We start from the raw sequence: 27,872 nt of genomic DNA, 5'->3' as shown, positions 1-27,872 counted from the left end.
CTTTTCAATACCTGTGTTTGAAGACCCGAGGTCTTCTGCACTCCTCCAGCTCTCACGTTCTCCAGATCTCAAGCAATTCTACACCCTTTACATCATGATTGACATTGGTTGTTCATAAATATATGGAACTAATGAATATGAAAATCTTCGGTGGCAGTCTTCGGCACAGGAGGGGGAAAAATAATTATCTCAATCTCTCAGTGATCTGAATTATGTAGCTTGTCACTTCCCCCACCTCTGTCGCCTTTCCCTGCTGCGCGTTTAGATAAAAAGGGGCCAAGCTCCACAATTATATTTTCTGAATGCGGCATCGGTACACAGGAGTGGCACTGTGGGCTTTCATTCAATACATCTATTTTAAATTTCATAATTGGATGTCAAGTTTAAAAAGATATTTTTTTTCCCTTGGCAAGATGGTTCAGATTTCCAGTTAACCAAAGTATTTTCACAGCACCCTTCCTTCCTCCCCTTTCCACTCATGTATTAAGCTGTATAAGTAACTGCCTGCTTTGATCAAACCATGATAGTTAGCTCTATTGTGACCAGGTTTTTTTCCCATGAGGCTTGCAACTAAGAATGACAGCTGGGCTGTCATTTACAGGAGAGTAAAATTGGAATGAACCTTCACTATTCACTGAGACATTAATCAGAATAAGACATTTTTACAAAGCTTAAGATAAGCTTCGATCGCCACTGTGGGACAGAGACAGAACTACATGCAAGTCTATTTCAGGCAAACGAAACGGGAAGAAGTAGCTGGGACAAAAGAAAAGGAACTCTATTTTACATGAACATCCACAATGTGCACCTCCTGACTTTGGTCCTTGAAATTCTGTACCTCCATTCCCCCCAACCATGAGTTTCTGTCTTCCCCTTTCTTTGGACCCACCAACTCTTCCTCCCTCTATTTCTTTTGCAATTTTATTCTCAGCCATCCTCTCTGTGTGACTGAATAATCTCATCATTGTTCTCTCCTCCCGGATTATCTTGATCCCATCTCTTCCTGTTTTTACTGCATGTGCTTCTAAACTAACCCATTCCCACAAAATTCACCTTGCTTTGTCGTTCAATCTGCCGTGCCTAATTCTCACGTCCATGTGATAATGTAAATCAGGGGTGCCCAACCTTGGCAACTTTTAAGATTTGTGGCCTTCAACTCACAGAATGCTGGGTGAGGAATTTCGGAAGTTGAAGCGGTAACTTTAAGACTCATAGACTTCAACTTTCCCAGGCTGGCTGGGAAATTCTGGGAGTTGAAGTCCACAAGTCTTAAAGTTGCCAAGGTTAGACATATCTGTTGTAGACGGTAGCTCATTTTTATCAACAACTGCTTTTTTCAACAAGCTTTCGTTCTTCACACCCATTACACACTGCCTATTATAATTTTACTACCATTTGAAAGTATTAACCTTCCTTCCTTCCTTTTTTCCTTCCTTGTTCCCAATTTCAACAATCATTCTGCCAACACAAAGAGATTCATGTTACCTTTTTTGCCATATTTCATATCCATTTCCTCTGTGCATCATACAGTTTGATATTCACTACAATCATTTGGGTTTTTTAACCATTAATGCATCATTTGCATGTAAGGATGCATACTCATTCTCATGCCCACATACAATATACTTCTAATGCCATCATAAGCTTTCCATATACATTTGTTATATTAATAACTTAAGTCCCTCTCAAAACATCCAGGTCTTATTACATGCTTGATGTTGAATGATAATGAAGATTCAATGAATGTTCAACATTCAATAATTCGAGTTTACATGCATTCTTTAAACCAACATGTACAATAAGCTTTCTTATGTTCATGTTTCTCAATGATCTGCTGAAATCCAAAAATCTGGAGAGTACATCTGTTGCCCAGCATGAAGGCATTTCCCAAGTTTTGTTCAGCTCTCATAACTTTTCAGAATATTGCTAAACACATTTCCATGCTTAGCAAACTGATAACTATATACAGTGCTGTTTTTGTAAAAAAAAAAAAAAGTGCTGGAACTCCTTGCCTACCCTACAAGGTTCCATTCAAAAAAGGTGCCGGAACTCCATTCTGGGCGTTCTATGACAAAAAAAAGCCCTGAACACACACACACACACACACATACAGATACAGTATATACATGTGTATATATATGTGTGTGTATATATACACACACACACACATATGGGACGTGGTGGGTTAGGACGCTGAGCTTGTCTATCAGAAGGTCGCCAGTTTGGCGGGTTGAATCCCGAGTGCCGCGTAACAGAGTGAGTGCCTTTTACTCGTCCCAGCTTCTGCCAACCTAGCAGTTCGAAAGCACCTAAAAATGCAAGTAGAAAAATAGGGACCACTACGGTGGGAAGGTAACAGTGTTCCGTGCGCCTTTGGCGTCTAGTCATGCCGGCCACATGACCACGGAGACATGTTCGGACAAGCGCTGGCTCTTCGGCTTTGAAACGGAGATGAGCACTGGCCCCTAGAGTCGGAAACGACTAGCACGCATGTGCGGGGGAACATTTACATTTATATACATACATACATACATACATACATACATACATACATACATATACATACACACACACACACACACACACACACACACACATATATATATATATATATATATACACACACACACACACACACACACACGCACTTGCATTCACTGTTGCTATCTTTTCCTTTGAATAAGAAAACAGTACTGGCATTATCCAGTTTATCAGACAGAGACACTGTCTTCACATACAAGTTACACAAATAGATACGGGCACCATAACAAATCAAGCCCAGTTATACAGTCTGTTAGCCATACATTTTTCAACGTTTCCCCAGGATTTACCATTTTCTTTTAGTCATTTTTCCCCCCCTTTGGCACAAAGATTTATAGTATTAATTTCAGCTCCATTCTTTGACACATTACTACTTTCTTCTCTATACACATTATGCAATGTCTTTCTCTTAATTTTCCTTTTATTCACTTTCTTTCATCCACAACCTCTCTCCCTCCATCCTTTTTCATGCTTCTCATTAAGTAAAACTCCACATACTTCTGCAGCACTTGGTAATATAATTCATTTAGTTCTATTCCAAGTAGATTCCACATTCTCCTCCTCTTTCATTTCCCTTAATTCTGTTGTGGGATTAATCTGTCTTTTTCCCCATCCCATTCATGTCACCTAGCAGATTTTATTTTTCTCTCCTGCATCTTTCATTCAGAATATTGCCTAACTTTTCCCAAAATGCTCACCATTAACCTTATTTCCTCCCTAATGCCCGTTCATTGATAACTGACACCTTTTCATGTGCATTTTAACTTTACATTCACAATGAAACCACACATTAGGAGGCTATGTCTGTTATTCCACATCACTTGGAATCATCACTGATCCAGTGAAAAATAATTCCGCCTTTCTGTAGCTTTACTCACACATTACACTAAGCTCAAACATGGTTTGACTCATTTTGATTTCACATGTTATGCGAAACCAGCCATTGTGGTTTGTAAGTGATGGTTTCTTTCCTAGCCTGTCTTGTGATCCCAACCAATTGTGGATTATCCAGGAAACCATGATTAAACACACCAAGACTTAAGCCAATGTGTGAAGTACATTATGTGTATGACCAAGGGCTGGTTCCAAGATTCTCCCCTTACTGTATACTATATACTGTATATCTCAGTAATGATGATTGGCAACTGCCTCCAAAAATCAATCAGTTGTACCTAGGTGAATATTCTAGACAGTTGGATTACTAAAATAATGCGCTGGCATGCAGATCGCCTTTTGATTTCCTGTGTGAACACAATGCTGTGGAAAAGAACAGCCCATTGTGAGGTTACGCATTTTTGTGAATCAGTCCCACAAACCATTTTAAGGAAACCGGCTTCTCTTTTTTAAGCGGGGAGGTGGAAAATGCTCTTGGGATTAACCAGGATGAGTTATGCTAACTGCTAGACTGCAGAGGGCAATATGATTAGTCACGCTATGATGGGCTGAAACAGACTTAGCACCTGGCTGTTTAAAAAAGAGTAAATTGATTAATTGTTTTAAAAGCAGCAATGTTATTGAGTTTCCCCAGTGTCTGTGTGTTTCTTAATAGAGATTAGACATTAATATGGATTTACAGCATCCACTCTGGGGACCTTCATTCCAACACCAGGCAGAAGCAAGAGACTGTATAAATGTAAAGGAAACTATAAGTATCCCAAATTTAATTTGATTCAGATCATTTTGCTTTCATCTTAACTTGTGTTATTAACCCCATTGATGTTGTTATTGTTAATTTGCAGCTTCTGCAGCAAGCAACATCCTCCAGCAACTTGGGTGCCTTCAGTGGCATTCAACAAATGGCTGGTGAGTTAAAGCCTATTTATTTATTCCTTTTCCTCTTTCTCCTCCTGTGGCTGAGTCTTAGGCTTTTTCAACACAAGAAAATCTTTCATCTCACAGTATATTTTAATGGGTGTGTATCTGCGAAAGCAGAGCCTCTTGGCCGTGGCATTGATTCGTCTAAAATCTTTCAAGAAATACTAGGTTCTTTGGTGACTTCCTACAGCAGATTAATGCCTTTTTGTCCCCTACAAATATATCCATAGAGGAGAATATTTGTAGCTCAGGGTTGAAATGAGGGATCCTGGGGCTCTCTGTGAGCTTGGTTGTCTCAAAGGCGCTTTTTCAAAAGGCAACTGGACGACAGTTTTTTTCCCCCTTGGAGAAGAAAAAGACATTTCGCTTGTAATCCAAGAGGCTTCATCAGTTCTGGTGGGTGGTGGGGAGATGGAAGGGTTAGTTCTGTCAATATGGTGGAGGGAGGGAATAGAAGGAATTTTATTATTATTATTATTATTTGCAGTCATCTGGCTATTAGTACTCCCTCTAAGACAGACATGTCAAACTCATGACATCACATGATGTCGCGCGACGTATCGGAGCTTTTTCCCCATTGCTGGCAACGGGGTGGGCACAGTTTCCTTGCGATGCAGGGCTTTTCAACCAGTGGTACAGGTACCACCTGTGATACATTGGCACCTGGCAGGTGGAACGTGGCCATCCTAGAAAAGTGGTAGCGGGGGAGGGGAATGGCAGCACCGCACAAGCCTGAGCAAGAGACGGGTGGAACTGCAGGGCTGTCAGGGCTCAGTGGAAGCACCAGGATCAGTGCCAGGCTCCATCTGGAGCTTGGCACTGATCCTGGCGCTTCTTAGCCCAGAAGGCAGGTGTCTTGCTCGACTGTGGCTTGTGGGGCACTTTTTTCAGTGCCATTGTAACTTTAAACAGTCACTAAGCAAACTCTTGTAGGTCGAGGACTACCTGTACTTCATCACTTTTTTCCTTTTTTTTTTTTTTGGTAGTCAAGTTTTTGACACCTTGCTAGGCGACTGGTGATACTCAGATGTTGCCATATCCTAAAAGTGGTACAATGGGTGAAAAGGTTGAAAAGCCCTGCCATACACCACACACACACACACACACACACACACACACACACACACAATCATAGAAAGCCTTTCTCTCTCAAGCTCCAAGCCCGCTTAGATTTTTTATTTTTTTTTTTGAGATGAGCCAAAGTTTGCAAAGTAAAATTGAATGCTTGGTCATCGTGATTAACATCCACTGGAAACTTCATCCTCTTGTTTAATTTCATCTCACAATCTTTTTAATTAGAGTTTGTTGCAATTTTCCGGGGGCAAACATCTCACACCATCTTAAGATGATGAATACCCTTCTGATTTATAGATCTGGCATATCTCATTACATAGAGGCTGTACATAGATGAGTGTCCTAAGAACACTTCTGGCAAGCCCAAAGCCTGGGCCTGAAGGAGGTCAGGAAAGTCAAGATGGCAACCACAATCATATGTTTGGACACCCCCCCACACACACACACTCCTTTTTTACATGTCTGAACAGCTTGACGTGCTTTAACCGCGTGGCTGTGGTTACCATCTTAATTTTTCTGCCCCCACCCAAGACATTTAGCTGAACAGCTTCTGAATATCAGCCTGGGTGATTTTACTAAAGCAATGTATCACTATTAATAAAAGGTCATTCTTTGGCCTGCCCTGTTGATCCATGTTTTGTACATGATGAGCAAGAAGAAAGCACGGCCATTCTGCCTGTGATGCCATTAGTAGCCTTCCCCTCTTGCTTGATATTCTTTATTTCCCATCAAACCAGCAGCCCCTCTTGCCCTGTCCTTGTCATCAAACTGGCGTGTGAGTTTGTTTTTTAATTATGCTCTGACCACTTCAGCAAATTCGTGGCGCTTTTATTCAGACTGTTCTGTACCAGCCTGCTACTGGCCCTGCAGAAAAGGCAGGGACAACCCCTTTACAACCGGCAAGAGGCTGGAATTACGCCTGCCAAATTTATAGCTACAAAAACAAACAAGACACGAACCAAGAAACAGGAGCTTTAAGGAACATGAACCATCCGAGCGGTTGCCTTCAGCAAACCAGCCCTCCCAGACATTCCCCTTATATAGATTTCAGGGCGTGGCTTCTCTCTGCCTCCTTCCGAGAAGCCCCATTGCCTTCTTCTGTTTACTCCTAATTTTTATTTTTATTTTTAATTTTATTTTAATTCCATTTATATCCCGCCCTTCTCCGAAGACTCAGGGCGGCTTACAAGCTTAGCAGTAGCCTTCATTCTATGTATATGCCTGCTTATTAGGGCTTTCACACACACCCCAAGCGGCATTATTACAAAGTCAGCTTAATTGCCCCCAACAATCTGGGTCCTCATTTTACCTACCTCGGAAGGATGGAAGGCTGAGTCAACCTTGAGCCTGGTGGGATGCGAACCTGCAATAATTGCAGGCAGCTGGTGTTACTTAAGGAGGTGTTACTTAATTGACTGCCTCCTGCGTCAGGCGTCCTTGAACAGGGCCAGCTGTGGGTCATCTTCATCCACACTGTCAGGCTCACACAGCTGGGTCTCCGTGGTGACCAGGTGGGAGGGGCCTGGCTGAGGGCTCTCATCAGCAAGATCTTCAACCCCCTCAGCAAGGTCTTCAACACCCCCCTCCTCCTCTGAGTCGTCCAACCCAACTGCCGAACCCACAGGCTGACCCTGAATCACAACACAGCCTTGCCACACCAAAGGGCTTAAGCTCTACCCGTATGTCGTCTTTGCGTCCGCTTCCATTTCTTCCTCTCGTTTTTTTGGTCCTCCCTTTTTTTTTATATGATGATTATTATTATTAATGCTTTGGTCTGAATGGATCTTGAAGCACACTTGTGAAAAAGAGATGAGGCTGTCCCCATAGGCTGTTGGTGCTTTATTCCTAGAATGTGCCATTACTGCATTGGCTCCGGAGACTAATGCAGAATCCGCTTCTGACAATATAAATTGGCCCCTAGGTGACAATATCGCTGAGTTATTTCCTCTGGTGCAGATCTGTTGGCAAGTGCTTGCCGCTCGTATTATGTGCCACTCGTAATCTGGCATGTATTACTTACTGGCACGATTGATTTATTTATTTATTTTGCTCTTCTCTCATGAAAAATATATTTTAATGTGATAAACAACATTTTCACAGTGTTTTGGAACAGGCTTTGGATAAAGAAGCCCAGTAGTATTTCTTGGACTTAAACCCCGCAGAATAAGAAATGCAGGAACCAGAAAGAGTGTGTTTGTATGTGTGTGTTTTGTTTTGTTTTTGTTTTGTGTCAGGGCATTAAGAGATTTCTCTGCATAGCACAGTTAGAGATGTATTGTGTCTCTGGAATTATGAACTATTGGTTGAGACAGCCCAAAATCATGAGTGCTCCCTGAAAGTACGGTAAATTAGATCCAGACTTAGCCATTGCATCAGTGAAACCAGCTGGGAGTAAAATAAGCCTTAGCTATTTTTATTTTCCATTAATCTAAATGGATCAACTCTAAAAATGACAAATCTGAGATTGTCAATACCACTCAAGACCCATGCAATTTCACACATTATTCAACCAGAGGCCTTGATAGCCAGTCTGCTGGGAGATATTTAGAAATATCTCCCAGCTTTGTCACTGTTGCCTAACTGTAAAGTTTTGAAGTATAAAGCACTTAGATATTGATCTTTTGGCTTCTCTGTTATCCTCTTTCATATACAGATAGTCCTCGATTTACAGCCACAATTGAGACCTAAATTTCTCTTGCTAAGCGTGATAGTTGCTAAGTGAATGTTGCCCCGTTTTGTGATCTATCTTAAGTGAATTACTGCAGTTGTTAGTAACACAGGGCTGGCTCCCCCATTGACCTTGCTTGTCAGAAGATCGCAAAAGGTGATCGCATGACCCCAGGACACTGCAACCGTCATAAATATGAGTCAGTTGTGAAGCGTCCATATTTTGATCACGTATCCGTGGGAATACTGCAATGGTCATAAATGTGAAAAATGTCATAAGTCACTTTTTTCACTGCCACTGTAACTTCACATGGTCACTAAATGTACAGTTTTACCCAAATATGGACATGCATACCCAGAGAAAGGCACGTATATGCATGCACACATAAAAGAGCTCGGGCTAATTAGTTTATTTTAATTGCGAACGGCAAAATTGAAGGGCAGAATTGGAGCTTAAGATTGATAGAAACACGGTCAAGGAACATCTTGTTACATTTAATGAGTTTGAGTCTAGTCTTCAAGACTAGATGAATTGTACCCTCTAGACCAGGGGTGTCAAACTCAATTTCATTGAGGTCCGCATCAGCATTGCGGTTGCCCTCAGGGGACTGGGTGGGTATGGCCAGGGTGGGCGTGGCCTACTGGGTGGGCGTGGCTAGAGTGCGTATGGCCTACTGGGTGGGCGTGGCCAGCTCTACATCGTTGGCATCAAGGATGCCTATGGGGGCCTGGGCAGGAGTGGGACAGATCTGAGGGTCTCTGGCAGAAGGAGGGTCTCTGGGCCAGGGCCAAGGCAGTGGGGGCCGTTCCCTCACTGTTTCCAGGATGGCTTCGCGGGCCGCATGAAACCACTTCGCGGGCCGGATCCGGCCCCCGTGCCTTGTGTTTGACAAGTCTGCTCTAGACTAGAGCAATGGCCCCCAACCTTTTGGGCACCAGGGACCCGTTCTGAAGAGAGAGGTTTTTCCGTAGACCGAAGAGGACGTGGTTTCGTGTGCTGCCTGCATCCCAGAGATGGGGCTTCGCTTGTTTGCATGGCCTGGTTTCTGGTATGCTGTGGCCCGGTGCCGGTCCACAGACCGGGGTGGGTGGGGTTGGGGACCCCTGCTCTAGAGTACTGCAGGAAGTCTGCATTTTATCCCTGTGGGAAGTCAGCTTCCCAGAGAAGGAAATATTAAAAGGGCAGAAAACATATATTTCCTCAAAGGATCTTAAAGAGGCAGGAAAACATGCCCAATTTTTCTTGATAGCCCCAGGTCTCCCTCCCCCTGAGCAGGGACCAGTTCTGTACAAATGCAGATGTAAATCCAGGAAGGTTGCAGGGCCCCAGCTGGGAGATTAAGAAGACAAAGACACCTAAAATCTGCATACCCCACCCAAACTCTAAGAATCATCAGCCACAGCGAAGCAGGACATGGCCTTAATCCATCAACATCAGAATACCAGAAAGGCACACTCAGACACAGGTCAAAGGTTCATGACACAGGAAATAGCCTCAAACAGGAAGAGGAAGCAGCTCCAAACAAAAGGCTCCAGAGGGTATAAAAACCCACTCCCTACATGTGCTCAGCCCTTTTTTTCTGCCAGGCCATCTTCCTCTCTGGCTCTCCTCTTTGATAAACTACAGCCTTCTTCCTAAAGCAAGTTGCCATGTTTATTCTCAGCTTGGATGGAACCACGATGAAGACTTTTCTTCCAACATCCCTATATTTTAGGTGGTGAATTAGTTCCTTTAACTCTGCATAAACTTCAGAGGGAAAGTTTCCTTCTACCCATTGAACCTGTAATGGGAATGGTATCATGTAGGCTTGGAAGCACCTCCTAAATTTCCAAAGTGATCTTCTGTATCTAAACTTCTAATGTCTTCAGCCTTAGTTTAAAAGATGCTGTTATCCACCAGTTTTATGGGGCTCTCGTCAAATTACCAATAAAACTGATTTCAAACCATTTAATGTTCAGTGTAAATCCTAAAAATGGTTTCTTAATAGGATTTAAAGCCGATCATTTATACATTGTCCTGGAATTTGGGTGGGTGGAGTGGGTCAGGACTGTCATACATAAGCAAGCAAGTAAACATCATGTTTCCTTTTTTGGGGGGTCTTTTTTGTAAATGCCTCTAAATAAGAGAAAACCTAAATCGAAAATGGGCTTCTTCAAAAATTAAAGCAACGTTGGCTATTTGGTATCCCTCTCTTGAAAAATAATGGAATGCATTTTTCATTTCTTTTTGTTTTTCCAAGCTGACATCAACAGTAATGTGCATGCAGCTTGAGAAAATCCCCCTTTAGTTGGGGACTGGTCAGTACCATCATATAATCATAAAGGGGGAAGTGAGGTTAAGGGTTTCTCTTCCTGGGTGAGAAAGTTTGCTCTGCAAGCTTGCACACCCTGAGTTGTGATATGGAAACCTCAGGTCTCCAATTTATTTGTATTTTAACAGGCCTGCCTGTGTCCCTGCAAGGGTACTACATCAGTTTCCTGCAAATGTGCTAATGGGCCATATGAGAGAATTCTACAACTATCCATCTGCCGATTTTTAACAAGCCTGATTGGCAAGTGGATGTAACAACTGACATCTGTTCTTCCTTATTGATATGTAGATTTATGGTAATTGCTGTGAACAATAAGACACCAAATTACCTGAGGTGAACATTGAATTAAATTTTCATAGCCCCTCTCCCTATAAATACATTTTATTAAAAAAAAATCTTACATTTTAAGCAGACATATTGTACATCCATTATAAGCATAATTTAATTGTATTTTTAATCGGCCAAGCAATGAATATCCAAGTTGCGATTCTCGCTGTCCGGAATATTACCCTATTTTGATAACTGAGCAGTTTATATTGCCGAAATCAATTAAATTGCATGTTTATTCTCAACATTTTTTTACCTCCAGCATAAGAAATAAGAAGCATTTCTAGAGGCTTGTTTCCCCAAAGGGAACCCCTCTTCCTTCTCACTCACACACACACACACACAAACACACACACACACCATGTAAATAATTAACATCTCTTCCAAAAGTACTGTGTCTGTAGAATATTCAGTGGTTTCAGCAAATTATTTTTCATTTCATTTTACTCCGGAATGTAGGGGAGAAGCCACAGTAACAAAAGAAAAAGCCTCTTGCTTCTGTGTGAAAACAATACATTTTGGATGACAATCAACAGCAGGGTCTTCAAACTTGGCCCTTTTATGACTTGTGGACTTCAACTCCCAGAATTCCTCAGCCAGGCACGCTGGCTTTTTTTGGGGAGGGGGTGTCATCAAGTTTTTGACACCTTGCTAGGCGACTGGTGATACTTGGATGTTGCCATATCCTAAAAGTGGTACAATGAGTGAAAAGGTTGAAAAGCCCTGATCTAGTGCATCTGGGCCAGTTCTTGAGAACTTCTTGTTGAATGCTCCAAAGGAAAAGACACAGTCTGGTTGAGCAGCCATTCCTGTCATCAAGATCTGTTGGCTTTAATAAAGGTAGCTTAATAAATAATAATAATAAAGTTGGAAGGGACCTTGGAGGTCATGTAGTCTAAACCCCTGCTAAGGCAGGAAACCCTATACCATTTCAGGCAAATGGCTGTCCAGTCTCTTCTTAAAAACTTCCAGTGTTGGAGCATTCACCACCTCTGGAGGCAGATTGTTCCACCGGTTAATTGTTCTAACTGTCAGGAAGTTTCTCCTTAGTTCTAGGTTGCTTCTCTCCTTGACTAGTTTCCATCTGTTGCTTCCTGTCCTGCTTTCAGGTGCTTTGGAAAATAGCTTGACTCCCTCTTCTTTGGGGCAGCCCCTGAGATATTGGATCACTGCTGTCATGTCCCCCCTCGTCCTTCTCTTCATTAAACTAGACATACCCATTTCCAGCAGCCGTTCCTTATATGTTTTAGCCTCCAGTCCCCTGATCGTCTTTGTTGCTCTTCTCTGTACTCTTTCTAGAGTCTCAACATCTTTTTTGCATCCTGGTGACCAAAACTGGATGCAGCATTCCAGGTGCGGCCTTACCAAGGCATTGTAAAGTGGTATTTAGTACTTCATGTGATCTTGATTCTATCCCTCTGTTAATGCAGCCTAGCACTGTGTTGGCTTTTTTGGCAACTGCAGCACACAGGTGGCTCATATTCAAGTGATTGTCCACTAGGACTCCGAGATCCCTCTCACAGTAGCTACTATTGAGTAGCTTCTCCGGGAGCTGAGCAGGAGAACACATCCTGGCTGGATATTCAGCTGACAAAAGGTTCAAGGGATAAACAGGGCCAATGAATGAATATCCCCGTGATGATCCAATTGGCTACCGTACATCCCATTAGGTCAGCCGTTCACACTTTGAAATGAGTGTGTTTTGGACAAAGGTGGACGTGGTTCAAGAGGTTCTCCTGATTTTTCCATGGCATGAAGTCAGGAAAGAAAAGTGGAGCTTATCTGTGCTAAGTGCCTTGTTGCACAGTAAGGTGTGTTAAATATAAATCTCGTCCAATTATGTGGCGGTACATGAACCGACAAAGAACAATGAGGTATTAGCTCTTTCCTCTTTGTTTTGAGTCCTGGCTGTCGTTCCAGCTTACAGAAATGTTTGTTTTAGTTCCTGCTGGCAGGTGGGCTGTTAGGTGGACTTCTACAAGGCAGGCTTTGTGAAAAATCCTGCCTTTGTTCATTCTGATAGCCATCGCCAGAGCATTATTACGTACACCGATTTTCCTAAAGAGTGAAATATACAAGGAATCTGTTGACGCCTTTTGCATCGGGTGTTGGCATGTGCACCTAATGTTTCTGTTCTTTAAGCTTCCTGCACAGTCTGCAGTCTTGGATCTTCTAGGGCCATGGTGGTGAACCTATGGCACGGGTGCCACAGGCGGCACACTGAGCCCTCTCTGTGGGCACGCGTGCCGTCACCCCAGTTCTAGGCCTTCAGCTGGATTTTATAAAACCTTTTTGCTTTAGCCCTCCGCCACCAGGTACAAAAAAAAAGGTTCAATCAATCAATTTCAACTTCTTTGCGGGGGAAAAAATCTCGCAAAGTTGGAATTAATTTATTGAACTTTTTAGTCCCACTCAGTCTGCCCTCACCACAGCAGCCATGCCCACCCAATGGGCCACACCCACCCAATGGGCCATGCCCACCCAGCACCCAACAATACTGCAGTGTATGCCTCCCAGCATACACAAAGGACAGCACAGCAGGAGGCTGATGGTGCAGATCAGCAGAGGGGCTGGACAGCTCCGGGCGATGACTGCTCACTCAGGATAAGCCTAATGACTTAAGCTGTTGACAGCCCCAGGCATGGTCAGCCTGGTGGGAAGCCAGGATCTACACCCATTGTCACCTGCACTGGCAGGAAGCCCAGGTTTGAACTGATTGGATGCCATCCACCTGGGCAGGTACAAATAGACGCCAGGCTTCCCTGTTTCCCCAGTTCATTCTGTTCAGAATAAACTCATCTTTACCCCAGCTCTGTGTCCGTCTCTATGTGAAGCATGCGACTTTACAAATACATAAGTGGGTTTTGGGTTGCAGTTTGGGCACTTGGTCTCTAAAAGGTTTGCCATCACTGCTCTAGGGTTTGCCGGGTGTGTATGTGTAGGTGTAATTGCATGTATTAATTAAATTTCTCGTGGTTCATGTTCCTTCAGAGCTCTGAATAAATGTTCAGTGAACACTCTTCCAGGTCTCCCTGGAATGGAAATGGTTCCAAATGTATGACTAAAGTGACTCCTCATAATTCTGAACCACAGGAGATTGGACTTTACAGCAAATTATCCCTGGCAAAACCAGACTGATGGATTGTCACCCAGTAACAATCTTTTCTCTTCTTCCTTTGGAAGTAGAAGCATCGTTGTTGGATAACAAGATATTCTTGTGATGCTTTTTAAAAAAAAATTGCAAGGAGGAAGAGATGGCTCTTTTCCACTGGTCGTCTTTGACGCTCATTTTGGTAAACAACTCAGAGCTGTCCCAAGACAGTTTCTGCTGCATTTTTTTTATTGGGACTTCACGGTGCAGCTCATGCTTTGCATTTGCGAGGGCCCGTGCTGAGTCCCTGTCATCTGCTCCATCAGAAAAGCTTTTTTAAAAAAATAAAAAATAAAAATATCAAGAAAACTGGAAAATTACAGTCTTTCTTTTGCAAATCCCAAGTCAGGTCCGACTTTATTTTGGTGAAAGGCCGACACGGAACAAAATAGTGAATGAGCTGTTTAAAAGTAAAAGAGGAGGACCAAACATAAAAGATAAGCTGAAAGAAGACAGGTAGTCCTCGACTTACGACCACAATCGAGCCCAAAATTTCTGTCGTGAAGTGAGACATTTGTTGTGTGAGCTTTGCCCCATGTTATGACCTTCCTGGCCACAGTTGTTAAGTGAATCGCTGCAGTAGATAAGTTAGTAACCTGGTTGTTAAGTCAATCTGGCTTCCCCATTGCCTGTCAGAAGGTTGCAAAAGGGGATCACGTGACCTTGAGACACAGCAACAGTCATAAATATGAACCAATTGCCAAGCATCTGAATTTTGATCACATAAGCATGGGGATGCCGCAAGGTGTCATCACTGTGAAAAGCGGCCACATGTCACATTTTTCAATGCCGTTGTAACTTTGAACGGTCAACAAGTGAACTGTTGTAAGTTGAGGACCATCTGTACTACAGAATATTATTCTCACTATTGTTACTGCTGTAAGCTATATAGTTACGGTCCAGGCTCTGATTGCGCAATCACAGAACGTTCTTGAGGTCCCTGTGCACAGATCTGAAATTGGCACAGGAGTTGTATCCCTGTGACACCAAAAGTGTGGACTGAAGCAAAGCTAGGTCAGGTGAGGGACACTGTGTAGGAAGTAACTTCGACAGAAGTTTCACAAATTATCATCTGATAAGAGGAGGGAGGGAGGGAGGGAGGGAGGGAGGAAAAGGTTGGAAGAATGAATATGAAGGAAGTTTCACACTGGGTTGGTGGATTGAAAACAAATTGCTTGGCTTTGGTAGCATTTAGCAATAGCAACGGCATTTAGATTTACATCCCGCTTCACAGTGCTTTACAGCCCTCGCTAAGCAGAGTCAGCCTATTGCCCCCAACAATCTGTGATCCTCATTTTCCGGACCTCGGAAGGATGGAAGTCTGAGTCATCCTTGAGCTGGTCAGGATCGAACTCCTGGCAGTGGGCAGAGTCAGCCTGCAATACTGGATTTTAACCACTTTGCCCCCTACGGCTCTTCTGGTAATCGACCTGACTAGCTCTATGTTTTCCCCTTGCAGGAATGAATGCTTTACAGCTACAGAATTTGGCAACCTTAGCAGCTGCCGCCGCCGCAGCCCAGTCCTCGGCCAACACCACCAATGCGAATCCACTCTCCACAGCATCAGGGGCCCTTGGTGCACTCACAAGCCCAGGTACGATCGAACAGAACATTCTTCAACTCGGTTCCAAAAAAGGAAGGCAAACAGAGAGATGTAAAACATTAACCTCCTCCTAGCCGTGCGTCCAGTGTGATTCCGGTACATGAATGACGGGTCCACTGGAGATTTTATTCCGACTTATTCTCTTTGTGTGTGGTAAAGTGTATTTTCTTTCATCGACAATGAAAACTTGGTCAAAGGCAATGTCTGAACCTTTCAGGGTGTCTTCTGGGCATGGTCAGAAAGTCGAGATAGCAGCCATTTTGGTGCGATTGAAGTTCCCCTGGTTTTTCCTTTTTTTTTTTTCATTTAATCATTCCACCGCAGCTGCCATTTTGACATATAGGCAGCGGTGGGATTCAGCCGGTTCGCGCCACTTTGACAGAACCGGTAGCTAATTTTTTGTTGCCCAGGCCCAGAATGGATCTTCGGAAGCGGCATCCACACAGAGAACCGGTTGTTCACCTATTTGAATCCCACCATTGCATATAGGGGTATATCTTGTAGACACCCTTCCTGTATTGAATTGTGATTTCAAGTGTGTTAGCCGTGCTATTTTAAATTTTAATAAGGATTTAAGACTGGGGAAATCTTAATGAGGAAGCATTCAAAACGCGTCTGTCCTATGTGTTGCCAAGGTTTCTTTTTGAAAAGACCTTTTATCTTCTCCACATTGCTAAACCCTCTCAAATAAGGGAGCAGGATTTTAACCAGGGGATAATATTTCATTCATGGATCATTGCAGGCAATTTAAGCCTTGAGAATTTGGGGGACCATATTTCCTATGAACATTTTATATATTCTTATCTGTTATAACAGTATTTACTTTCAATTTTTTTTAAAAAAAGAATAATGATAATTTATTTTATCTTTACATGGCACCTAGTAAAAAAAAATTACCCTGGTTTTGCCTGTTACAATATTTATCCAATTGTATCAACTGTTTTTATTTTATTTCAAAAAAAAATGAGAATCTTAGAAAACATGACGCCTTCTTTTATACTGATGGCTTTAACGAAATTCTGTTTCTTTTAATTTTGGACGCTCTTGATCTTCTCTTGAGACGTCTGAAAAGCTTCTCAGAGGAAAAAAAACAAATGTCCTTCTGTGTCCTTTGGGAGAAATTAAATCAGTTTCTCACATCAGGATAAATTTAAAGATCTGCCCTATAGCCCCACGCAACGTCTAATGTCTCCAATTACTAAACTGCTATTTCATACAAATGACTGTAATTCTTAGACCAGAGGTAGGCAACCTTGGCTCCTTTATGACTCGTGGACTTCAACTCCCAGAATTCCTCAGCTAGCCATGCCAGGATTGCCTACTCCTGTCTTAGACAATTCAGAGAGTTGGTGGCCCTAAAGTGCAGAAATAGCCTTTTCCCTCAGCTTTTCATCCTGAAGCAAAGTATACTTTAGTAGACTTGTAAATGATTCCTTTCTCGTCGTAGCGTCTTTCTGTGGTGCACAGTGTCAGTCCCGTTGTGAACTTTCATGATTCATATGCAGCCAGGCAAAATACCTTTTGGGGATGGGAATGTAGAAATCTACCATGGCTATATTTTTGTGACGTTGACCAGACGAAGAATTCTGTCTCAATTTGTCAAGCAAAGAAGAAATTCATTCTAGCTGTTTTATTCCAAGTCAGCCAACAACCTTTTCCTCCTTATCTCTTTGCTCCAGAGCTGGACAAATGCTCAGTGACCAGTAACGCTTAGCATTTGTAGATTTCAAATGTGTCTTGTGTTCCTTGATTTGCCACGCAATCAATCGCCTCGGTTGACTTTTCCCAAATTTTAATGCTGTCTGTATTGTGGATTCCACTTCTGGCACCCACATTTTTAAAAGTATACTGTTTTTAGACCCGATTTAGGATTTACACTGCCGAGTAGCAGTTGGCAGAGAATGGAGTGCAAAATAATCTTACCTAGGGATTAAATACCAATTGAAGATGATGAAAACCAAATGGAATTATTGAAGACAGTACACAACATTGTGTGGGGTGGGGCTTGCTGTGTGCTTCTTCCACCCTGGTGACATCATTTTGGCCCACAAGGATGGAAATACAGCAGGCTCTGGCAATGGATTGCATCCTTTTCTGCAGCCCTATCACAACCAAATTAAAAGCAGATTTTGCACGCTTCGGGTAGGTGTTGTGGGGAAGAAAGTTGCCAAGGTGTACACTTATCCATCTACTAAGTTGGATGATTTTTGAACTACTTGCTGTCTTTTCAGTCTGTTTCACAATTTTATTGTGAGAAAAGGATTGTGGAGAAATTGTGCACTGTGCTCTGTAGAAGAAGGATGGACTACAACAGTACTAATCGGACTGAGTATTACTGCTATTGAAAATGGAATATATTAAAAAAACAATTTCCCCTGTGTATTCATGCACCCATTCATTTGTTCCAGCTTTCAAGCATTGCTTATAAAAACAAGGCATCATCTCCAAACTAAGCTAAAATTCATTCTCTTTCAAAATGACCTTGGTTTTTCACAGTAGCTTCTAACCACAGCTTCTACCAAATTCAAGAGTGTCTTTTCAGCATGATTCAACATGTGATTTTGCTACAAAGAAAATCCCAAATTTGTTTACTGGTACAAAATTCAGAAGATGCTGTTCTGGTTAATTTAACAGTCTTCCTTAGCGGGGGAAATTGTGTACAGAAGAAAAATCAGCTCTCTCGACTTTAATGAAGCTGCTTTAATGAACATGTTCTAAGCATTATTAAACTTGGAAATGTGTTTAATAGCTAGAGAATGGCCTTAGAGCATCATTGTACATTTATATAGAAGCTTGAGGTTATTAACTTTCATAAATCAACTTTAAAATTAGAGAGCAAAGTTGCTCTACTACTGGGAAAGCACTGCTATGAGAGCATTGCCAAAAAATACTGTTATATCTAAGAACGTCAGATAAGTTTTCAGGGTAAGGATCATTGAGCCATTAAGAAAACCATTGTTTTCCACACAGCTCAGCCATAGGCTTTAGGCAGCCCTACATGGGAAGTTAGGGACGCGGTGGCTCAGTGGGTTAAGACGCTGAGCTTGTCGATCAGATGGTTGGCAGTTTGGCAGGTCGAATCCCGAGTGCCGCGTAACAGAGTGAGCGCCTGATACTCGTCCCAGCTTCTGCCAACCTAGCAGTTCGAAAGCATGTAAAAATGCAAGTAGAAAAATAGGGACCACTACGGTGGGAAGGTAACAGTGTTCCGTGCGCCTTTGGCGTCTAGTCATGCCAGCCACATGACCACGGAGATGTCCTCGGACAAGCGCTGGCTCTTTGGCTTTGAAACGGAGATGAGCACCGGCCCCTAGAGTCGGAAACGACTAGCATGCATGTGCGGGGGAATCTTTACCTTTACCTTTTACATGGGAAGTTATTTGTGCTCAGTGATTATGATTCTAAGATATTCATTTTAAGCCTGGGATCATTACTAAGTTGTGTGGCATTTGTGGAGATTCTGAGGGGCAGATGTGATGAAATGAAAGGACTTTTAGCACAGTCTCCAAGAAACCTCCTCCTCCTCCTCCTCTTCCTCCTCCTCCTCCTCCAGAATTCACTCTCCCCCCCCCCCCGCAGAATTCTCCTTTGTTAATGAATGTTGATAACTGAAGGGACAGCTAGACACCAAACCAGCTGCCCTTTTAAATCCATCTGAGTTTGCTCAGTAGGACCAGCAATTGAGTGGCTTTGCTTAATTACGGTGAAAAAAACTGTGCATTTGTGAGATGACCTCTTTATGTGCCGTAAAGGACCACTGTGGGCTTAATTGTTCCTTTTAGGCCACCGGAGACAAGGTTTTCGATATCTTTTTGGTACCGTGGAGAAAAAGAGCCTAGGGATGTCTGGGAATCGGCTGCTTATAAAAGCAGTGGCCTCAGAAGAAGAGTACAGCATTCTTATGGCCATAGGAAGCCACATAAAAAGTCTTCATAAAAAAAGTTTGCATTTTATCTTACATTTATTTATTTATTTATTTATTTATTTATTTATTTATTTGATTTGATTTGATTTGATTTGTATACTGCCCTTCTCCCTAAGGACTCACGGCGGTGAACAGTGACAACAATAATAGAATATACAAGTATAGATATTGAAAATAAATTAAACCCTAATTTAGCCCTAATGTGAAAGATAGTTACCTCAAGATAATAATTACAAGAGAACCCATCAGACCAGACCGGATTGCTTAAACAGATGTGTTTTTAGGTCGCGTCGGAAGGAGCGAAGGTCAGGAGCCATCCGGAGCTCAACCGGTAAACGGTTCCATAGGTCCCATGAAAATAACAATAGGCAGTCCAAGATCGTCTCTGCGAGCTGAGATCTTTTCTGCAGATCCCTTTAGAAAGGGATATCCAGACCCTTCGCCGAGTCCGTGGTATCATTTTAATTTTTCCAGTCCTTGAAGGGCTGTCACAGAAAAGAAGGATTGACTTATTCTCCAAAACACCTGAGGCCAGGACAAGAAGTAATTGGGTGGAAGCTTGTTAAAGAGAGAGCTAACCTAGAAGTAAGGAGACATTTTCTGACAGGGAGGATGATTAATCAGTGGAACATCTTGCCTCCTGGAGTTGTGGGTGCTCCATCACTGGAGATTTTCAAAAATAGACTGAACAACCATTTGACTGGAATAATATAAGGTCTCCTGCCTTGAGTAGGGGGTTGGACTAGAAGATCTCCAAAGTCCCTTCCAACTCTTATGATTTTATATATTATGTTTTCTGTTCTATTCTGGGTAATAGTCCATAAAGATATAAAAGGGGAGAGGGAGGGGAAAGCGCGAGCAATTCTGAGACAAGTTGAGCATAGAAAAATAAATGAGGTAGCCATTTTATTTGGCTATCAAGCCAAATCTAAATTTGGCCAACTTCTGTGGATAAAGGGACACGCGTTTGAAGTGAGAAACTTTATTGCAGGGGCCTTCAGACTTGGCCCTTTTATGACTTGTGGACTTCAACTCCCAGAATTCCTCAGCCAGAGGAATGCCTGGCTGAGGAATTCTGGGAGTTGAAGTCCACAAGTCATAAAAGGACCAAGTTTGAAGACCCCTGCTTTATTGGCCTAAGATTTGGTCCCGCAGGGGACAAGGCAGTAAGAATGCAAGGAATATTACAGCTGGCCAGGGAATTCTGGGAGTTGAAGTCCACATATCTTAAAATTGCTAAGGTTGAGAAATAGTGATCTAAGCTCTTTTTCTCCTAGCAACAGCCCTCCCTGAATACTGCTATCAAGCAAAAACATCAATTTTATAGTCTTGTTCCTCCTTACAAACTCTACATCTAAACTGAAAACAACCCTTGTTAAGATGTTCTTTTGACTTCAACTTTCTTATCTAGTGCTAAATTTTCCAGTCCATTAAAAACTTTGTAAAACCTGAATAAAAGCTTTCCCCGGCTGTTCTCAGTTCCATGGGAAAGCTCTGTTTAGCTCTATAAAAGCCACGTGTTCCATTTCAAAGCATTTCCATTTAAATCTAGGCTATAGTGCAGCATTTTTATTTGCTTTTTTAAGACGGGAGAAATAAGTGCCCCTTTTTATTTTTATTTTAATTTGTCTGTATGTTTTTTGCAGTTGCAAGAGTATTGGTGGGGGGGAGGGTCTTCCTTTTTTGAAGTAGTAAGTCTCAAAATCAACTTCCCATTGCCTTTTATTTTACAATTTTCCCGTTGTCTTTTATCTACAAACAAACCTATTACCAAAATGGCAATGCACATGAGGGAAAAGTGCTTCCTATCTAATTTAATGACGTTAAATGAACTGTGATTAATGAAGCTATGCAAGTAAAATTCAGATTTATGGCATTTGTGCTGACGGTGGATTCTGCCAAGACTGCACAAGGCATACAGGACTGATGGTTGCAAGTAAGAGACAACTGTTTTTCAGCAACCAATGACTTTTTTTTCCAGGGCGCCAAATGTGGTAGTTGACAACATTGGCTCTTGAGCACTTGGAAATTTCCAGAAGTTATAGTTGTTGCCCTCCACGTTCTTAGGTAGGGTTTTAGGTATATCAACTAGAGCAGGGGGGGTGTCTTCAAACTTGGCCCTTTTATGACTTGTGGACTTCAACTCCCAGAATTCCTCAGCCGGGCACGCTGGCTGAGGAATTCTGGGAGTTGAAGTCCCCAAGTAGCCTTGCTGGTTTTCTTTCCTTTGTTAGATTACTAAGGCCACCCACAGCTATGCCTGCCCCTTTTTATTTTAGTTCTTGGGACTCTGAACAGCAAGCAGAAAGGGAATAATGGGTACAGTACAGGTAGTCCTCGACTTAGGACCACGACTGAGCCCAAAGGTTCTGTTGCTAAGCGAGACATTTGTAAAGTGAGCTTTGCCCCATTTGACAACCTCTCTTGCCACAGCTGTTAAGTGAATCATTGCAGTTACTAAGTTTGTAACACAGTTAAGCAAACCTGGCTTCCCCATTGACTTGGCTTGTCAGAAAGGTCACAAAAGGTGACCACATGACCCCAGGATACTGCAAATATCCTAAATATGAGCCATGCATGCAAATTTTGATCACGTGACCGTGGTGATGCTGCAACGGTGAGACACAGTCATAAGTCATTTTTTTTCAGTGCCTTGTAGCTTCGAATGGTCACTAAACGAATGGTTGTAAGACGAGGAATGCCTGCATAGCTTCATCAACAGGACAGTGGTGGGCAGAGAATGAGAGAGGAGGAAGCTTTAGAGTTCACAACGCCCCTCCCCAAATGAGTTGGGCTAAAAAACAATGGGCCCATTGTTGCAAATTTATGGATGCTGGGGTGGTTTAAGGGACAAAATTGATACCATGAAGCCTTGCAGTTTGTACTTTAAGGTCTGAAGACTCATTTCCCCCCCCCTTAAAACTCCTGAACGTCTCTCTCAGTTTGGCCCATGTGGATTAATTCATCTTTGATTTATAGCCACCATAATTAGTGTGATAACTGCAATGGAGGAATAGGGAGTCCTTTTGAATTTCTCTCTGTGCTCTGAAAATGTTTTATATCACCTTTGGAATTACTGGCTTCTTCTAAATGTGTCAAGGGCAACATGATGGCAGCTTTGTTAGCATCATCTCATCAAATATCCGGCTTTCCTGTATCTTCTAGAAAGACGTTGATTTATTTATTTTGTCAAATTTTGAAACTGCCCATCATCTTCACAGAGGGAGCATGTTCATTTTTCTAAGCCTGGCTGATGAACAATATAGGATTTGAATTCACAGATAGCATTCTCATTCCCTCTCTCTTTCTCTCTCTCTCTCTCTCTCTCTCTCTCCTCTCTCTCTCTCTTTCTCTCTCTCTCTCTCTCTCTCTCTCTCTCTCTCTCTCTCTCTCTCTCCTTTTTTCTCTCTCTCCTTTCTCTCTCTCTCTCTCTTAAATACCTGATCTGCTTGGCAGCTATTTTTAAGCTTCTGTTCCACATTAATAAAGGAAGTTTTGTTATAGTTAATTCACTTGATCTGCCATACAGATGCAAAAGATGTAGCATTCTTGACCAGTTCGGCTGCTTTAAGAGAAAAGAACCTGTTTGCATGGATAGCGTTTCTGTTCTTTGCTCTTGGGAAGCAATTAAATGAGTTATGGGTCATTCATGATGCTAACCTTACCACAAAGGATTTGCCTTTTATTAAGTAAAAGCATTCATTGCTTAAAACAGAATTGTTTGAAACTTGAGCCATTTTTATAGAACATTTAGGATGCTTTTCCAGAGAAGCATCACAAAATCTTTCTGGAAGCCTAGCATCTCTTAAAAGCTTTGTTTGTTCATTTCAGAACAATTCACATCTTTCCAAGAGGCAGTTGAAGCCTGCCGGGGTGACATTTTGTATAGTCCAAGCACCCACTGAGCTATCTGTAATGTGCTTCCAAAAAGAATCTCAAAATAGCTGCACCTGTATGAGAGTTTTCTAAATCAGCCAACATACTTGGTTCTTCTTGGAAGTTCGACATTGACAAAAGCTGCACCTTATCCTTTAAAATATTTAAAATACATTTTGCTTCACAAAGAATGGGCACTTATTGTAAAGGGATCTGACAGTTGTGGGTAGAATCATCTTATTCAGCTCATGTGAAGAGGCAGAAAAACAAAATTAAGATTTAGAATCCACACTATCTTCTGAATGTTACATAAGCACAACACTACGATCCCAAGCTGTTGATTATCCCCTACTTTTTTGTCAAATTCCAAGAAAATATTCATGCATAAAAGACCATTTCTCTTTTTCCTATTTCCTGTTTAAATTTTATAGCCCATCTAGGGCAGGGGTAGGCAACCTTGGCTCTTTTATGACTCGTGGACTTCAACGCCCAGAATTCCTGAGCCAGCCATGCTGAGGGGGAAGGGAGAGGTTTCCATGCTGAGCCATGCTGGCTCAGGAATTCTGGGAGTTGAAGTCCACGAGTCATAAAAGAGCCAAGGTTGCCCCTCCCCTTGATCTAGGGCATCTAATTTTAATCTCCTTCCCTCCAAGTTGTCTCATACTAATACATTCACACAGTAATAGTTGCTTTGCCTATATATATATATATATATATATATATATATATATATATATATATATATATATATATATTTAGTTAGTTAGTTAGTTAGTTAGTTAGTTAGTTAGTTAGTTAGATTTATATACCGCCCTTTCCCTGAGGACTCAGGGCGGTTTACAGGGAATTAAAAAAATCCAACATACAAAAGTTAAAAACCGAATTAAAAAAATATTAAATTAACCCTGTAGACTTAAAAACCCCAATTAAAATTTCTCCTCAGCCTGGGCCCGAGAGCTCAAAGAGCCAGGTCTTCAGGCCCCGGCGGAATGATCGGAGGTCGGGGGCAGTTCTCAGCTCCACCGGCAGCTGGTTCCAGAGGGCCAGCGCTCCCACTGAGAAGGCCCTATCCCTGGGTGTCACCCGCCGGCAATCTCTCACCGGCGGAACCCTGAGCAGACCCTCCCTGTGGGAGTGCACTGGGCGAAGGGCGTTTGATGCCGGCAGCAGGTGTTCCCTCAAATAACCCGGACCCAGGCCATGTAGGGCTTTATAGGTGATAACCAGCACCTTGAATTTCACCCGGAGGGCAACCGGAAGCCAATGCAGCTCGCGGAGTAGAGGTGTTACATGGGAGTATCGGGAAACCCCCATTACAACTCGCGCGGCCGCATTCTGCACCAGTTGAAGCCTCCGAGTGGTCTTCAAGGGCAGCCCCATGTAGAGAGCGTTACAGTAGTCCAAACGGGAGGTCACAAGCGCATGAGTAACTGTGCATAGGGCGTCTCGGTCCAGATAGGGACGCAACTGGCACACCAGGCGAACCCGTGCAAAAGCCCCCCTGGTCACGGCTCCTATATGGTCTTCAAAATTGAGCCGTGAATCCAGGAGGACGCCCAGGTTGCGAGCCCTATCAACGGGGGGTAACACCTCACCCCCCATCATTAAGGATGGAATAACTTGGTTAACCCGAGATGCCGATATGCACAGCCACTCAGTCTTGGCGGGATTGAGACGAAGCCTGTTTCTCCCCATCCAGACCTGAACCGCCTCCAGGCACCGGGACATCACGGAGAGGGCATCACTGGGTTGGTTCGGGGTGGAAAGAAAAAGTTGGGTATCATCAGCGTACTGGTGATACCCCACCCCAAAACCATGAATGATCTCGCCCAGCGGCTTCATATAGATGTTGAACAGGAGGGGCGAGAGAACCGACCCCTGAGGAACTCCACAAATGAGAGACCTTGGGGCGGACCTCTGCCCTCCTGCCAACACCGACTGCAAGCGGCCCCGGAGGTAGGAGGAGAACCACCGTAGAACGGTGCCTCCCACTCCCAACCCCCTGAGACGCCGCAGCAGGATACCATGGTCGATGGTATCAAACGCCGCTGAGAGATCTAATAGGACCAGGACAGAGGAACAACCCCTGTCCCTAGCCCTCCAGAGATCATTCACCAGCGCGACCAATGCCGTCTCCGTGCTGTGTCCGGGCCTGAAGCCCGATTGGTGGTACGGGTCCAGATAATCAGTTTCCTCCAGGAACAGAGGGAGCTGGTGCGCCACCACACTCTCAACAACATATATATATATATATGCAACAGTCTTGATCATAATCTGCTTTTTCTTCCTTATTGTATTTCCAAAGTTAAAATACAAAATAAAAGAAGAAGAAGAAACAAACTAAAAACCATCAAATGCTAATAATAATAATAATAAAAAACCCATGTGTACAAAAAAATAACAAATGACAAATATATCATTCACCCTGATACTAAACATAAAAAGTCCACCCCGGTTGAATGCTGAAAAATATATCAAAAATATCTGATACACTCTCCTCCCCTTACATAACAGGTAATTCCCCTACAAGTCTAAGCTTTCCTATCTATTATATTTTGCTTGGTCTTCCCTCAGGTGCGAGGAACAAATCTGATTGGGCGCAGGTGCAAACCTTGATTAAGGATTAAAAGCAGCAAAACAGACTTATTTCTCCACTCTTTATCACACGAGCAGATTGCAGCTAGTGGTCTTGTGGTTGAGTGATTTGGAGAAGAACGGGCCAGAGAGCTTTTGCGGGCATCTCTCAGAAAAAATTGTTTGAATTTGTTTGGAGCTGGATGTTTGCCTTTGTGGGTCTTGTGCAGTTGTCTGAGCAGTAGTCATGTCTAGTTCAGGTCCATCAGCCCTGACGCCTTGGGTCCTTGGGGCTTTGAACCCTGCCACATTTCTCTTCGTTCCGTGCCCTTCATGGTTGGTTAAGTCATCCGGGGAGGCAATATGTCGTTGACCCAGCAGAGATGGATGTCTTTCTGTGGGAGAAGACGCTTGGAAGGAACCGATGGCTTTCTTTCTCCCTCAAGAGGCTGTCACTGGATTTAAAGATTCTGAACAATTTCGTCCGGGCTCCACTCTTTCTTTTTCAAGGAAGGTTATTGAGAAGATAGTAGGCTTACAACTCTAAAGGCCCTGGAGGAAGTGATTTATCTGGGTCCTTTTTTTAATCTTCAGGACAATACCAAGCTGTGTCGGTAACACTGTTGGGTGATCTCTGTTTGGAGAGGAGAGTTCCATCCTGGGCCTCCTTAATATCTCAGCAGCTTTTGATACAATTAATATGGCATCTTACTGGACCAGTTTAGGAGGTTCATTGTTGGGGCCACCGTTCTTCAGTGATTCTTCCACTCCAAGGTCAATGCCAGGTGGTATTGTGAGGGGAAGAGATCTAGTTCTAGACCCTAATTGGCACTGCATCACGGATTCCTCTTTGAACATTCATATGAAGCCATTGGACGACATCCTTATTAGGCTCAATTATATATTCAGTTCTCAATCTGTCTCCTTGGCCACTCAATTGGTACAGTTGAGGATCTTTCCCGGTGTCTGGAAGTTGTGAGAATCCAGATGGAAAGCAGTGGGCTCTGAATCGCCCTCGCAAGATCAAATGGCTGTAAGCCCCAACTCTGTTGGCCTTTTGAAAAGCCTTAAAATCTGACTCTTCCCTCTGGCTTTAGCATCAGGATGTTAGTGAAGCCCAGTTTGTGTTGTCCTTTCTTTTTTAAATTATTATTTTAATGTGCATCTTTCTGTTTTATGTTCATTAGTCACCTAGTTACCCAGTAATTTGCTTAAGACCATGGCCACATATATTTGTACAAATAACTATTCATGATGCTGTTTCCTCTTAGAGGAAATAATGTGTATTTGTTTCTTTCTTTGTTTGCCTCCCATCTCATATATTTATTTATTATTTATTATTTAAATTTATATACCGCCCTATTCCCGTAGGACTCAGGGCGGTTTACAGGGAAATTAAAATACATAGTATACAAATTAAAATCAATTAAAACTATTAATTAAATTACAGTCCCTGAAGTTAAACTAAAACACAATTAAATTAAATTAAATTAAAACCCCTCAGTCTGGGCCAATGACTCTAGGTGGCTTACAACATAAAAACATTAAAAACATCAATACAAAGACAGTTTCCCCCCCCCTAAACAACTGATTCCCACAACACATTCTCCTGGGATGTCCAACCATCTCGTAGGGCTGTATTACTATTATCCTACTCATCTTCCCTATTACCTATTTCAGGGTCCTTCAAACTTGGCCCTTTTATGACTTGTGGACTTCAACTCCCAGAATTCCTCAGCCAGTGTCATAAAAGGGCCAAGTTTGAAGAACCCTGACCTATTTCCTTAACTTCTTATGGCTACAACTTAGTTGTTTGTATCTTATGATTTATGTTGATTGTTTCTATTTAGTATCTTTCTATCTCATGATTTGTTTGTATCTTACAAATATGTTGTTTCTATTTAGTATCCTATTATGATTTATGTTGATTGCGATTTAGTACCCTGTGACTATCACCGAGCGGTGTATCTTATGATTTATGATGTTGTATTTATGATTATGATCATG

General features: G+C 42.6%; 1 protein-coding gene across 4 annotated transcripts in view; it reads left to right on the top strand.

The window, feature by feature from the left end:
- Positions 1-27,872, top strand: part of CELF2 (CUGBP Elav-like family member 2) — a 607,652-nt gene that overhangs the window by 543,979 nt on the left and 35,801 nt on the right. For all 4 annotated transcript variants that reach the window (XM_083366115.1, XM_083366113.1, XM_083366114.1 and 1 more), the window contains 2 exons: positions 4,281-4,344; positions 15,347-15,481. In XM_083366115.1, coding sequence (XP_083222241.1) covers positions 4,281-4,344; positions 15,347-15,481 — 199 coding nt within the window. The remainder of the gene's footprint in view (positions 1-4,280; positions 4,345-15,346; positions 15,482-27,872) is intronic.

This window comes from Vipera ursinii (assembly GCF_947247035.1).
Source record: "Vipera ursinii genome assembly, chromosome: 6".
Taxonomy (NCBI): domain Eukaryota; kingdom Metazoa; phylum Chordata; class Lepidosauria; order Squamata; family Viperidae; genus Vipera; species Vipera ursinii.
The sequence above is the reverse complement of the archived record's forward strand: the minus strand, read 5'-3'. Positions and strand labels throughout refer to the sequence as shown.